At 35.9% G+C, this 12181-nt stretch overlaps 1 protein-coding gene across 1 annotated transcript; it reads right to left on the bottom strand.

Moving 5' to 3' along the window:
- Window positions 1–2712: 2712 nt before the first annotated feature.
- LOC112521469 (calcium-dependent protein kinase 17-like) lies at window positions 2713–5236 on the bottom strand. The gene is made up of 8 exons (XM_025130353.1): window positions 4540–5236; window positions 4249–4392; window positions 4013–4165; window positions 3707–3822; window positions 3389–3556; window positions 3154–3281; window positions 2973–3072; window positions 2713–2819 (listed from the first exon to the last, which is right to left on the bottom strand). Exons 1-8 carry the CDS (start codon window positions 5234–5236, stop codon window positions 2715–2717), a joined length of 1611 nt encoding a protein of 536 aa, XP_024986121.1. The 3' UTR covers window positions 2713–2714.
- Window positions 5237–12181: the final 6945 nt, after the last annotated feature.

The raw sequence follows: 12181 nt of genomic DNA, 5'->3' as shown, positions 1-12181 counted from the left end.
AAGAGAATTCTCTTTGTAATAGATAGATTCAAAATCATATGAGAGTCGATTAGGGTTTCTTGAGAGTTTGTAATTTCTATTTCAATAAAAGAAAAACAGCCGTTGTTTCTTTGTTTAATCTTATCGTTTACTTTCTCTTACAAACTTCTAGTGTAAATAGTTCTACTGTCAGATCTGGGCTATAACAATCTTCCTCAGAAAGTCCACCAAAGAGAGCGTTCAGAAGCTTGAGAAGCATTTATGACAATACAAGAAGAATAGAGTTCAATGATGTTGCAGATTTTGCACTATTTTATGATGCAGATACCATATTTTATAAGGAGGCATGTCAAGAAGAGAAGTGGATGGATGCTATGGACATGGAGATGGAAGATATCATCAAGAATGACACCTGGGAATTGGTGAATCTTCCAAAGGATCACAAGCCAATCGGAGTTAAATGGATTTACAAAACAAAGTTGAATGAGAAAGGAGAAGTTGACAGATACAAGGCAAGGTTAGTAGTTAAAAGTTACAAACAAAAGTATGGCATTGATTATCAAGAAGTATTTGCTCTTCTTATTAGGTTGGAAACTGTTAGATTAGTTCTTGCTATTGCTGCTCAACATAACTGGAAGGTGCACCAGATGGATGTTAAGTCAACTTTTTTGAGTGGAAACCTTGAAGAAGATGTCTTTATGGATCAACCAGAGGGATATTTAAGGAAAAGAGAAGAATACAAAGTCTACCATTTAAAGAAGGCTTTGTATGGGTTGAAACAAGCACCACATGCTTGGTACAATAGAATTGAAGGATATTTTTAACTAATGGGTTCAAGAAATGTCCTCAAGAGCACACTCTATTCACTCAAAAGGATGAAGGTATGATACTTATAATATGCATCTATGTAGATTATTTAGTGTTCATTGTGATTCACAAGAGATGATAGATGAATTCAAGGCATCAATGACGAGGGGATTTGATATGACTGATATAAGTATGCTTCATTATTTTTTGGGAATTGAAGTTAAGCAAGAAGAAGAGAAGATCAAAATCTCACAACAAAAGTATGCTCATAACCTACCGGATAAATTCAACATGGGGCAATCCATTCCTGTAAGTACTCCTATGGAATTTGGACTAAAATTATCAAAGGATAGCAAGGATGAAGAAGTAGATCCTAGTCTATACCGAAGCTTGGTTGGTAGCCTCATCCACTTGACTGCTACTAGGCCTGACATGGTCTTTTTCAGTGAGCATGATTAGCAGATTTATGGAGTCACCTAAAGTAAGTCATTGGGAAGCAGGGAAAAGGATAATTAAGTAAATCAAAGGTACTCTTGATCATGGTATTGTCTATTCCAAAAGTAAGGATTTCAGGCTTATATGATACAGTGACAGTGACTTTGGAGGAAATCTAGATGATGGGAAAAGTACAACAGGGTATTTTTTCAGCTTAGGATGTGGGTGTATATCTTGGCAATCCAAGAAACAAAGTGTTGTGTCCTTATCCTCTGTTGAAGCATAATACATATCCCTATCAATAGTTGGTTGTCAAACTTTGTGGTTAAGGTCAATAGTGCATGAATTGGAGCAGTCACAAGGTGATCCCACTACTATCTACTGTGATAATAAGTCTGCAATTACTTTGTCCAAGAATCCTGTATTTCATGTGAAAAGCAAGCACATAAGGATAAAGTTTCATTTTATCCGTGAATTAGTTGCTAATGGAGAAGTAAAGATTGAGTTTCATGAGACAAAGGAACAAGTAGCAGACTATTTTACAAAGGCTCTTCAAGTTGGAAGCTTCAAAGTTGTGAAAGAAAGTTTGGGAGTTGTACCATTACTAGCTTAAGGGGGTGTGTTAAATGTAAGCTAGTCATGATAGTCAAGTTAGTTGATCAAGAAAGGTAGTTATCATAGTTGACGGTTATATAACCGTCAACTTTTGTATAGTTGTGTCGTTTGGATAAAGGGTTACATCCTTTGGTCTGTATATGTATGTATTTGTGTCTATGTTACTGGAATTATTACAATAAATATTTATATTGTATGAATATTGATCCAACACATACGACTAGAACCACGATCTATGTCAGCAACCCTAGTACATAACTCTTTGGATTAAGACTATGACTTTGATGTAGTTGTCTTGGTATTATTCATCCTCTTTATGATCTCACAAACCTATTCTAAATCTTGACATTTTGAACTCCTGTACATCGATCCTTCACCAACATAGATCTTTCGATTTACCAAGAAATCAACAAATCCAGATGTAAGGCAGAACTACTCAAACCACAAACGAGCTGTAACAAGACATGTGTGATCACCCGAACTTAAAATTAAGATCGAAAGATTGACAACAACAAATAGGCTTAGATAACAAAATTATAATGTTGAGGTCAAACAAAAGATTCCAAATGATTACAAAATATCATCAAGCCAAACAATTGACCGTATATCCTCTGCACGCATATTGGAAAATATTATCCAAACCAACCCAAATACTCATTACAATATTGTTGAAAAATCTTCTAAAGCAACACGTATAAAGTTTCTTGCTAGAACCCAACATCTTCACCAGTTCTTAGTTCCCTCCAGACCAGATTGAACTCTTGTTGCTAGAGTCATCCTCAAAATTGGTCATACGTGACATATTCATATTATGAACGACAACTTCCTGCTCTTCATTCTCTTGGAACATGCTTAGGCACAACTCACTCGGGCGTCACTCATTTCGCAACAAATGATTCTCTTAGTTTCCTGGGATTCATTGTGGCTGCACTTCCTTTTGATCTCATCATTGCCACAAACTCATCATAGTTGATCCGACCATCCTGCAAAGTTAATATATAGCCATTTAGATTCAGGCAACCTCAAAAGTAAAACCGCTTAAACATTATGCAACTTTTTGCTTTGTTCAATCATCCCTTGCTGAATCTCGTATATCTAGTAACCCGTATAGGTATATCAATATCTCAAGAACTTACATGATCTGTGTCAACATCAGATACAATCTCTTTTATGTCCTTTTCGTTATTTATTCCATATTCGCGGAGAGCCTGCTCTAGTTCTTCTATTGTAATGTACCTGACAATAAAGAAGTTCATTAAAGATTAGAAATTGTCCTTTTTTTCGTTGATAAACTATAACTACTGGCAATTTAGTTACCCGCTGTTATCTTTATCGAAGTACTGGAATGCAGTGTACAGATGATCTTCTTTATCCATTCGGTTCATATGCATTGTTGCTGTTATGAACTCTTCATAATCTATGGTTCCATTTCCATCTGCATCAGCCTGTTAATTTTTGTCCAAGAGAACCATGAATTTTGTGACCATATTTATATTTCCCATAAGTTGTAGAAATTCAAGTAACAAAATTTGATCAAATTTGGTAGTCTTACAGCTTCCATCAATTGTTTGACTTCAGATTCGGATAATCTTGTCCCTTGCTTGGATAGTCCTAGTTTCAGTTCCTCAAGGGTTATCGTCCCATTGTTATCGCTGTCCATGCCTTTGAACATTTGCTTCAGTCCCATGATTTCTTCCTCCGAAAGGCATCCTGCAATAACCTGCTCATTCCGAAAATAATCATAAAATCAGATATCTGATTCTTCAAGTTATGTAGGAAAAGAATTGCCATCCTTTCACAGATCATATGTAAAATTGTGCAATTTAAGGAATAACTGAAGATAATCAAACCACAAAGAATTAGTAGGTACCCGAAGAGCAACTTTCTTGAACTTATTCATTGCCCTAAATTGTTTTAGTCTGCCAAGTACAGCATTGTCAAGTGGTGTATCGGGTGCTTCTCCATCTTCCACAATCCATGGATGAGCTAAAAAACAAAGATAAAACAACAAATCAAGATTATATCAGTGCATGCCTCTGTATATGATGCATTGGTGATAATCTTCATTCCATGATACTAATTCCTTATAGCATTTTAACCACAAATAAATTTGCATAATCGTGTGCCCATATTTTGTCGAAATACTCTCTATACTTGTATTCCATTGAGTACTTACAAAGCACTTGATGTGCAGTCAACCTATGTTTCGGATCTGAAGTCAACATCTTCTTTACAAGATCCTTGGCATGATGAGATATCGAAGGCCAGGGATCACTCGTGAAATCAATGTGTCCCCGCAAGATTGCATTGAAAATCCCATGTTCCGATTCTGCATCACCGCAATTTTCATTCTTAATTTCATGGAATTGTTATTTTAGAAATTGCTAATTAATTCGAAAAGTTGACGATCACCTGCCCAGAAAGGAGGAACTCCACTTAGAAGAATATATAACATCACCCCGATACTCCAGATATCAACTTCTGGTCCATATTTTCTCTTCAAGACTTCAGGTGCGATATAATATGCGCTTCCCACAATATCTTTGAATACTTCACCTGCACGATCGAAGAGGCGAAGAATGAAAATCCATCTTCAAGAAACATGCAAATTTAATAAGGGATTTAGATGATTCTAATCTGGGAATAATAATGAACCAAGAAAAATAAATATTGAAGATGGAACTTATTTGATATATGTGTAACCTTGTTTATAGAACACAGAAAGACCAAAGTCGGTAGCTTTAAGGGGAGAATTCTCATCCTTATTCAAAAGTAGGAAATTTTCAGGCTTAAGATCTCTATGAATGACACCCATGGAATGGCAGGTATGAACGATTTGAACGATGGTCCTAAGCAACGATGCTGCAGCCCTCTCCGTATAATGGCCCTTGGCAATGATCCGATCAAACAATTCTCCCCCGGCACACAACTCCATCACCAAATGGACAGAATGTTTGTCCTCAAACGCCCCCTTCAACTCAACAATATTTGGATGGCCAGCCAAATGATGCATGATCTGCACTTCCCTCCTCACATCCTCAACGTCTTCTTTATTCGCAAGTTTCCTCTTTGCTATTGTTTTGCATGCAAACTGTTTCCCCGTCTTCTTGCAGGTGCACAAATGGGTGACACCAAACTGGCCCCTACCAAGCTCTTTGCCTATGGTGTAAAGGGTTCGAACATCTTCCATTGGACGTCCTAAAACTGTTCCAATAGGTGATTGCTTGCCATTCTTCGATGCTGGAGCTGTAGAGGCCGCAGCTGCTGCTGCCGCCGTGGTAGCGGGTTTTGGAGTTTCTGTTGGTGTGTTTTCTTTATCTGGCCTCTCTGCAACAGCTAATTTCTGGGCTTCAGGTTGATCTGCATCTTGAGGTTGAACTTGGGAACAACAGTTCCCCATTGGGATGTTTGGAGGGAGGAGGGGGCCGAGCCTGGACCGGAGAGAACAACAACACGAATGGGTTTTGGGCAATTGACCTAAAGGAAGGTTTAGGGACTTAGAAAGGGAATGGAGAGAGAGAGAGAAAAAGAGATGGAAGTGTACGGAAGCATAGATGAATATTGGAGAGGGATTGTAGGAATGGAAATGGTGGATTGGCTTTTCCTTCGTTGACCACAACTTGGATCAATCTTTTGTTTGTTACCAATTATGTACTTTTCTATTTTGGGATATTAACCATTCTTATCACCTTTTAAATACAAGGCTGTAAATCTTCTACTTTTGATGAAATGAGTTTCCACTCTTATCTGTTTGTTACAGTTTTTATACAAAACAGAAATAAGTACTTTTTATAACAAAATAAAATCTTAAAAAGCTTTTGTCAAGATAATTAAAAAAACATCAACATCTAATTTTAAAAGCATAGATATCATATAATGTTTTACGAAAAACACCAGTTAAATTTTACAAAATTTAGATATGATAGATTGATGATTAACACGATATATTTATGATGGTTGTTTAGACGAGATGTTTTATAAAACAATTTAAATAAATGAGGATAAATGTTAATTGTTAAAAAGGCTTTTTAAAAGGGCTTTTTTTTCGAAAACTGTCTTGTGGTTCGAAGAGTGTTTCTTTAGTTGGCTTTGTTTTCGCACTCTTGGAGCTTGGAGTACATAAAAACCCGACTTATCTAACCAACCCTACAAAACCCAATATGAAATAACCTAACCTAACCCATTCAGAAGTCACTTAATACCTAACTGAGTTGTAAAATCTTCAAACCATTGGTATTGGAATGAAATTGGGTTTGGACTTTTTGAACCCAACTCAATCGATAAACCCGATGTCTTTTATAGCATAAATTTGTAACAGCTAATTCAAACCATATTGGTTAATAGCATTTATAGAGCAAAAAATTTTATTACACAACAAAATAATCACAGTTCTAGATGTTAGGGTACATATATATATATATATATATAGAATGTTTACTTTGTAAACCATGTTATTTATACAAACCATACAAACCTCATTCAATTAATCATAATTTTTCATTTTTTTCATTTTTTTTGTAATTATAACAGGCTAATTAATCATTTTTATTGTGAATGATGTTAATCATTGATATTATTATCTTCATTATATTAATTTTAAATAAATATCGAAACAATTTCATAATCATATATGAAACAATTTCATAACCATATATGAAACAACTTCATCTAGAAAAGTATTATATGAAATAATTTCATAATATTAAATAATTTCATGAAATAAAATCATTAAACTAAACAATAAAATCAATGGATAAAGGTGGTTTGTACGGTTTGTACAAATATGAGTGGTTTGCATTTGATCAGTCCATATATATAAACCCAAAACTAACTATACAAAAATGAGATCGCTTGTAAAGTTAGCCTCCAAAAATTCAATCCTGGTCTCTCAATGCGAATAATTCCTCAACGTATCTCTAGAACCTGCCAAAAAACATGGCAGAGTAATAACTCAGTAAAGAGATCAACAATATTAACAATAAGCAATATAGGATACGAACAAATTATCCTTATAACCACGAAAATGATAAAAGAAATCAATTAAATATCACAAAGATATTATGTTAAACCTCATAATTCATAAAGTGAAAAAGTAATGAAAAACAATAAGGGATGAAGAACCAGAAGACCGATGGAGACATCAAGGCAGAATTGACTAAGTCTAGAGCACAACCAGAGGACCGATGGACGACCAAGGATGTGATGGAAAGAACATCTTCATCGAACCTCTGGTCAACTACACTTAGAGTATTTTCCAGCAATTCATCTAGAAGCATGCGATGAAGACTTAAAGATAAATATGATCCATCATACCATGAATGACAGCTGGAGATGACAAGTCAACATCTAGATTTCGAGTTTATCTTAATTACTAAAGTTTATCCATAGTGTAGATAATCGTTATCTGTTATTAGAAAATTAGCTAAAAAGTCTCATTAGATAGTTATCTTCTTATTAGTATAAATAGGTGATTAGGCCTATTGTAATCTAAGTCGCTTTTACGTTTTTATTATTAATAAAGTAAAATCTTTGAAGCTCAAGATTGTTCATAATTGTTCATAATTTCTTCTTGAGTGTTCATCACTTTGTTCATCAAATCGCTATAATTTGGTTATTATTAACTAGATTATTAGTGTTATTGAGAGATCTGGGATCAACATATTACAAGATGGTTCACGTAATCACTCCATTCAATATTTCTTGTTATTCAAGTTCATATAAATCACTCGAGTTCACTAAACCCACTATTCTATAGGCATAAGTCACTACAAAAATGAGGAGTATCAACTATGGAAAAATCAGTCGCAAATTTGACGATAAAGGCCTGCACTGTCACTGATCTGTCGTTGATCCTTCGTCGGTCTAAAGCTCATAGGTAATGCTATCAACGACGGATTAGTGACGGAAGCTTTCAGCGACGAATTAGTGAGGGAAGCTTCCAACAACGATTAGCGACGAAAACTTTCAACGATAGATTAGCGACGTATTTTTCAGCGACGGATTAGCGAGGGAACCTTTCAGCAATGGATTAGAGACGGATAAGTGAGAGACTTTTAGTGACGGATTAGCGAGGGACCAGAAACTTTTAGCGACAGATTTTCCATCGCTATTTATTATTAATTTAAAAATAAATAATTTATAATTACATAATTCTAATATTTATTTATACAAAATCTGACCATAAAATAACAAAAGAAAATTGTGAACAGATTAAAATTGATCAATTCATATAATTTAATATATCCAATTCATCCAATTTAAAATATCTAATGCATACAATTTAATGTTCAAATTCAAACAATCTAACTGCTGGGAGGTGGGGGAGAGGGAAAAACATATCCTGACTGCCGCATAAATGCAACAAAATGCTCAAATAAGGCGACCTGTTCGGCTAACTAGGCAACATGTATAGCCTATTCGGCCTCCAGATCTACCATACTTTTCTATTCAGCCTTCATCTCGGTCTGATAGTGTTCCTCCTGTAGCCACGCCTTCCCCTCTACCCTTGCCAACTTCTCTTTCAACTTTGCTGCTTGTAAATATTCAATCGACAAAATCAGTAATTTGTTCAAAGTGAAAGTAATTAGAAAGTATATAACAATATAACCAACATGCCTCTGATGTTGAATCGTATGATCTTTCGGTCCTACTACTACATCTACCAGTCATAGCATAGGAGGGATGTTAGGAGGTCCCGAAACCAAAAAGACGGTCCTTCTTCCGTCCTCCAACACTCTGCTCCCAAAGAGATGCCTCATCAGGGGGAGGGGTGTCAATACTAGACTATGACTCATCCCTAAGCGATTGAAATCGCTCTTATTGTTCACCAAAACAAAAACGGGTGAGGTTATATATGTAGAAATTTTAGCAGCATAACGACTATAAACGAAACATATCCAATGCCTGTTTTTAACAATTAAAGCATTCTAATTATCAATGTTAGTCACATTCTCAACCTATCTACTTAGCCTAACGTATGTCCAACAATGGCAGCCCAAACTAATAGCATCACTATGGTTATTAAAATATATTACTTTAAACCTACCAAACGTATCCATAAACTAAAGTAATGGTTTTAGAAAACTTACATGATACCTAGCTGCTTTGGGGTAACTAAACTGAGGAGGATCAGTCGGTGGGCCGAATGAACCTTGATCGAACTTTTGATTCGTGTAGTGAGTATGCTCAAACACCTCAATACCAGTTGGCTCACGACCCATTACCTGCGCCTACATTAGACAATCAGGTTAACTTTTTAGTAAACATAGAGAACAAATTACATATTCAAAAAAATTATATACGCACCACCATGTCTCGATGCTGTGCAGTACTGATCAATCCCCTGGTGTGCCTAGACGACACCCCCTCAAACTGTGTGTTTTGGTTGGCCTTATTGATCCTAGATTTCCTTTTCCAAAGCTCGGTATCCCAAACCTGTTAAAAACATAACACATTATAAGTTGGTACAAAACACATAGCAGTTCATAAAGCTTATAATAGAGATATATATTTGGTTAATCATATGAATCCAAGACCTCTCTAGGATCCATATAGGGCAGTGCAATCTAATCCGTGAGAAGTCCTCAACATCCCATTGTTGAGCACTGGAATAGGCCTATGCCAAGGCCCAGTCACGTGCAATGCTCATCCAATCTGAGTACCTATTGTGCATGACTTTGGTCCATAAATCACGAACCATATCATCCAGCTCTAATTCCTATTGGAACTTAGACTACATACACAGTATTTGTATTAATGTAAAAACAATAACCTTATATGTATAATTACATTAAATGGGTACACCAACCCGAAAGCACTAGAACATCAAGTCCCGGGCTTCCGGAGGGACTTCCTTCCATATATGCCACGAACCAACAAAGGACGACCTAAATATAGTTGTCATATCCTGGCTAAGATGGGCATCTTTAAATCTGCACAATTTATAAAAAAATATACAATACAAAAGACACTTATATCATTTTATTATGTAATACAAAGTCTTATAACACATCTACTTACTTGTTGCCTAACAAAGAAAGATATGGTCTCTGGCTCAGATGATTGGGTGTCGGCATCTCATGGTTGAGGCCTCTCCCCTCGACCACAAAACAGTCAAAGCTAGAGCCTCCACCTTTTGCTCATCTATATCCTGGAGGTCGGTCTTCTTGAACTCCACCATGTCATCGGCGTGCGGGTCGCCACACCCTCAGTAGAGTTGCTGCCCCTACCAAACATAGGGCTACCTCTACTACCATGATGGCCTCGACCATGCTCTTGAAAAAACAAACATTAAATTCTATACTAAAAAAATAATGACAAATAGTGATTATATACAATTGTGAAATAAGCATATAGAAGACAAGCTACTCATCAGATAACATTAGTTCATCTTCATCATTTAAATCATCATTTATGTCTTCAAATTCTGGTTCATCCTCGCTATCTTCATTTCTCAGCATATCCTCACAATTATCATCTGATTCGTCGCCACATTCAACTTCATTAATATTATAGAGTATGTTTACCTCTCTTGTGGCAAGACGAACATTATCGAGCTCGTTTCCTAATGCAAAAGTTGAATGAGTTACCCTGTCGTTGATTTGAAAGAATTATTCTCCATCCTCATGATATTATATTCAACATCATTAATCATGTCGTACACTTCATATATGCTACGAGTCTTTATGTTGACTGTAACACCCCCAATCCATACATTGCATATAACACATATATTATACATAGAATACATGTCTTATCCCATGTAGGTCCATAATACAAGAGACTAAAATACGCAACCCAAAAATTCCAAAAGTACATGTTCTTGCAATCTAGCATTTATGCTTCCAAAACAGCTAAGCACATAGGGAAGTATTTCACATAATGCCCTTTCCTTTATTATCATTACCTGCACACATATTTTTGAAAACACAAAATGAAGGTTAGACATGAATGTCTAGTGAGGTTCCCTTTTTATGTAATGTAGAGTGAAGATCACCAAAACATTTATCAATTAATCATTTCACAACATGCAGAATAAAATTCTGTTTTGGTCTATCAAACCTCTGGTTCCAAACCATACTTGAAATATATTTCAATAATCAGGACCAGAGCCCCTCTGGTCTCTCCTCCAGAGCTTCTGGTTCCTCGACCAGAGCCTCTGGTTGCACTAACCAGACTTGGAATATATTTCAATAACTAGAACCAGAGCCCCTCTGGTCTCTCTTCCAGAGCTTCTGGTTCCTCGACCAGAGCCTCTGGTTGTACTAACCAGAGCTTCTTGTTCAACGTGTAAGCCAACCAGAGCCTTTCTGTTCTGTTTTTCATAAAAAGATTCTATGTATAAAATCCTTTTCTTAAAACCTCTAAAAATATGATTTTGACATAGAAGCTCTTATCAATAGATACAGAGCCTCTGATCCAATTAGTACATTTAGTACAAACTTGCTTATTCTCCAAATCAATAACCAGAATCCTTTGGTCCAATAATGAGGACCAACCAGAGCCCTTCTGGTTCCTTACAAGGAACAACCAGAGCCCCTATAATTCCTCATAAAATGACCATTCTGTTCCAAAACACTTTTAACCAATATCAATGGCCATAGGCCAAGTTTTCCCCTTCTCAATAACATCAATACTATTATTTCTAATAAGAACAATATCTATGAGTTCTCAAATCACAAAGAACTAAGGACTCAAATCTATTGTAGTCTTAAAAGACATAATAGTAAGAGCTATAATATTCACTCACAATCGCCACCCTTATATCCAAAGGTACACCTCTCCTTGATATGCCACCCTCATTCCAAAAGACACCTCTCCTTGATATGCCACCCTTATTCCAAAAGACACCTCTCCTTAATATGCCACCCTTATTTCTTCTTCAAAATCTATGAATTAGTTCGGATGAAGGACCGCAATCACAACCATCTTATTGAATCCTCATTCATAGTTTTATCCATAAAATCTATAGATTAATTCCAAATGAAGACAGATCAAAATCACAATTGTCTCAAAAGAATATTCTCTATAGTCTTCAACCAACAGTCCTCTGAATATTCAAGAACAAACAGTTTTATCATCAAAACTCTGAATATTCAAGACTGTTGGTTGAAAACTATAGAGAATATTCTTTTGAGACGATTGTGATTTTGATCTGTCTTCATTTGGAATTAATCTATAGATTTTATGGATAAAACTATGAATAAGGATTCGATAAGATGGTTGTGACTGCGGTCCTTCATCCGAACTAATTCATAGATTTTGAAGAAGAAATAAGGGTGGCATATCAAGGAGAGGTGTCTTTTGGAATAACGGTGGCATATCAAGGAGAGGTGTCTTTTGGAAT

The sequence above is a fragment of the Cynara cardunculus genome (assembly GCF_001531365.2).
Source record: "Cynara cardunculus var. scolymus isolate 2C chromosome LG 1, CcrdV1, whole genome shotgun sequence".
Classification (NCBI taxonomy): domain Eukaryota; kingdom Viridiplantae; phylum Streptophyta; class Magnoliopsida; order Asterales; family Asteraceae; genus Cynara; species Cynara cardunculus.
Note: the sequence above shows the minus strand (reverse complement) of the source record. Positions and strands in the feature narration are given on the sequence as shown.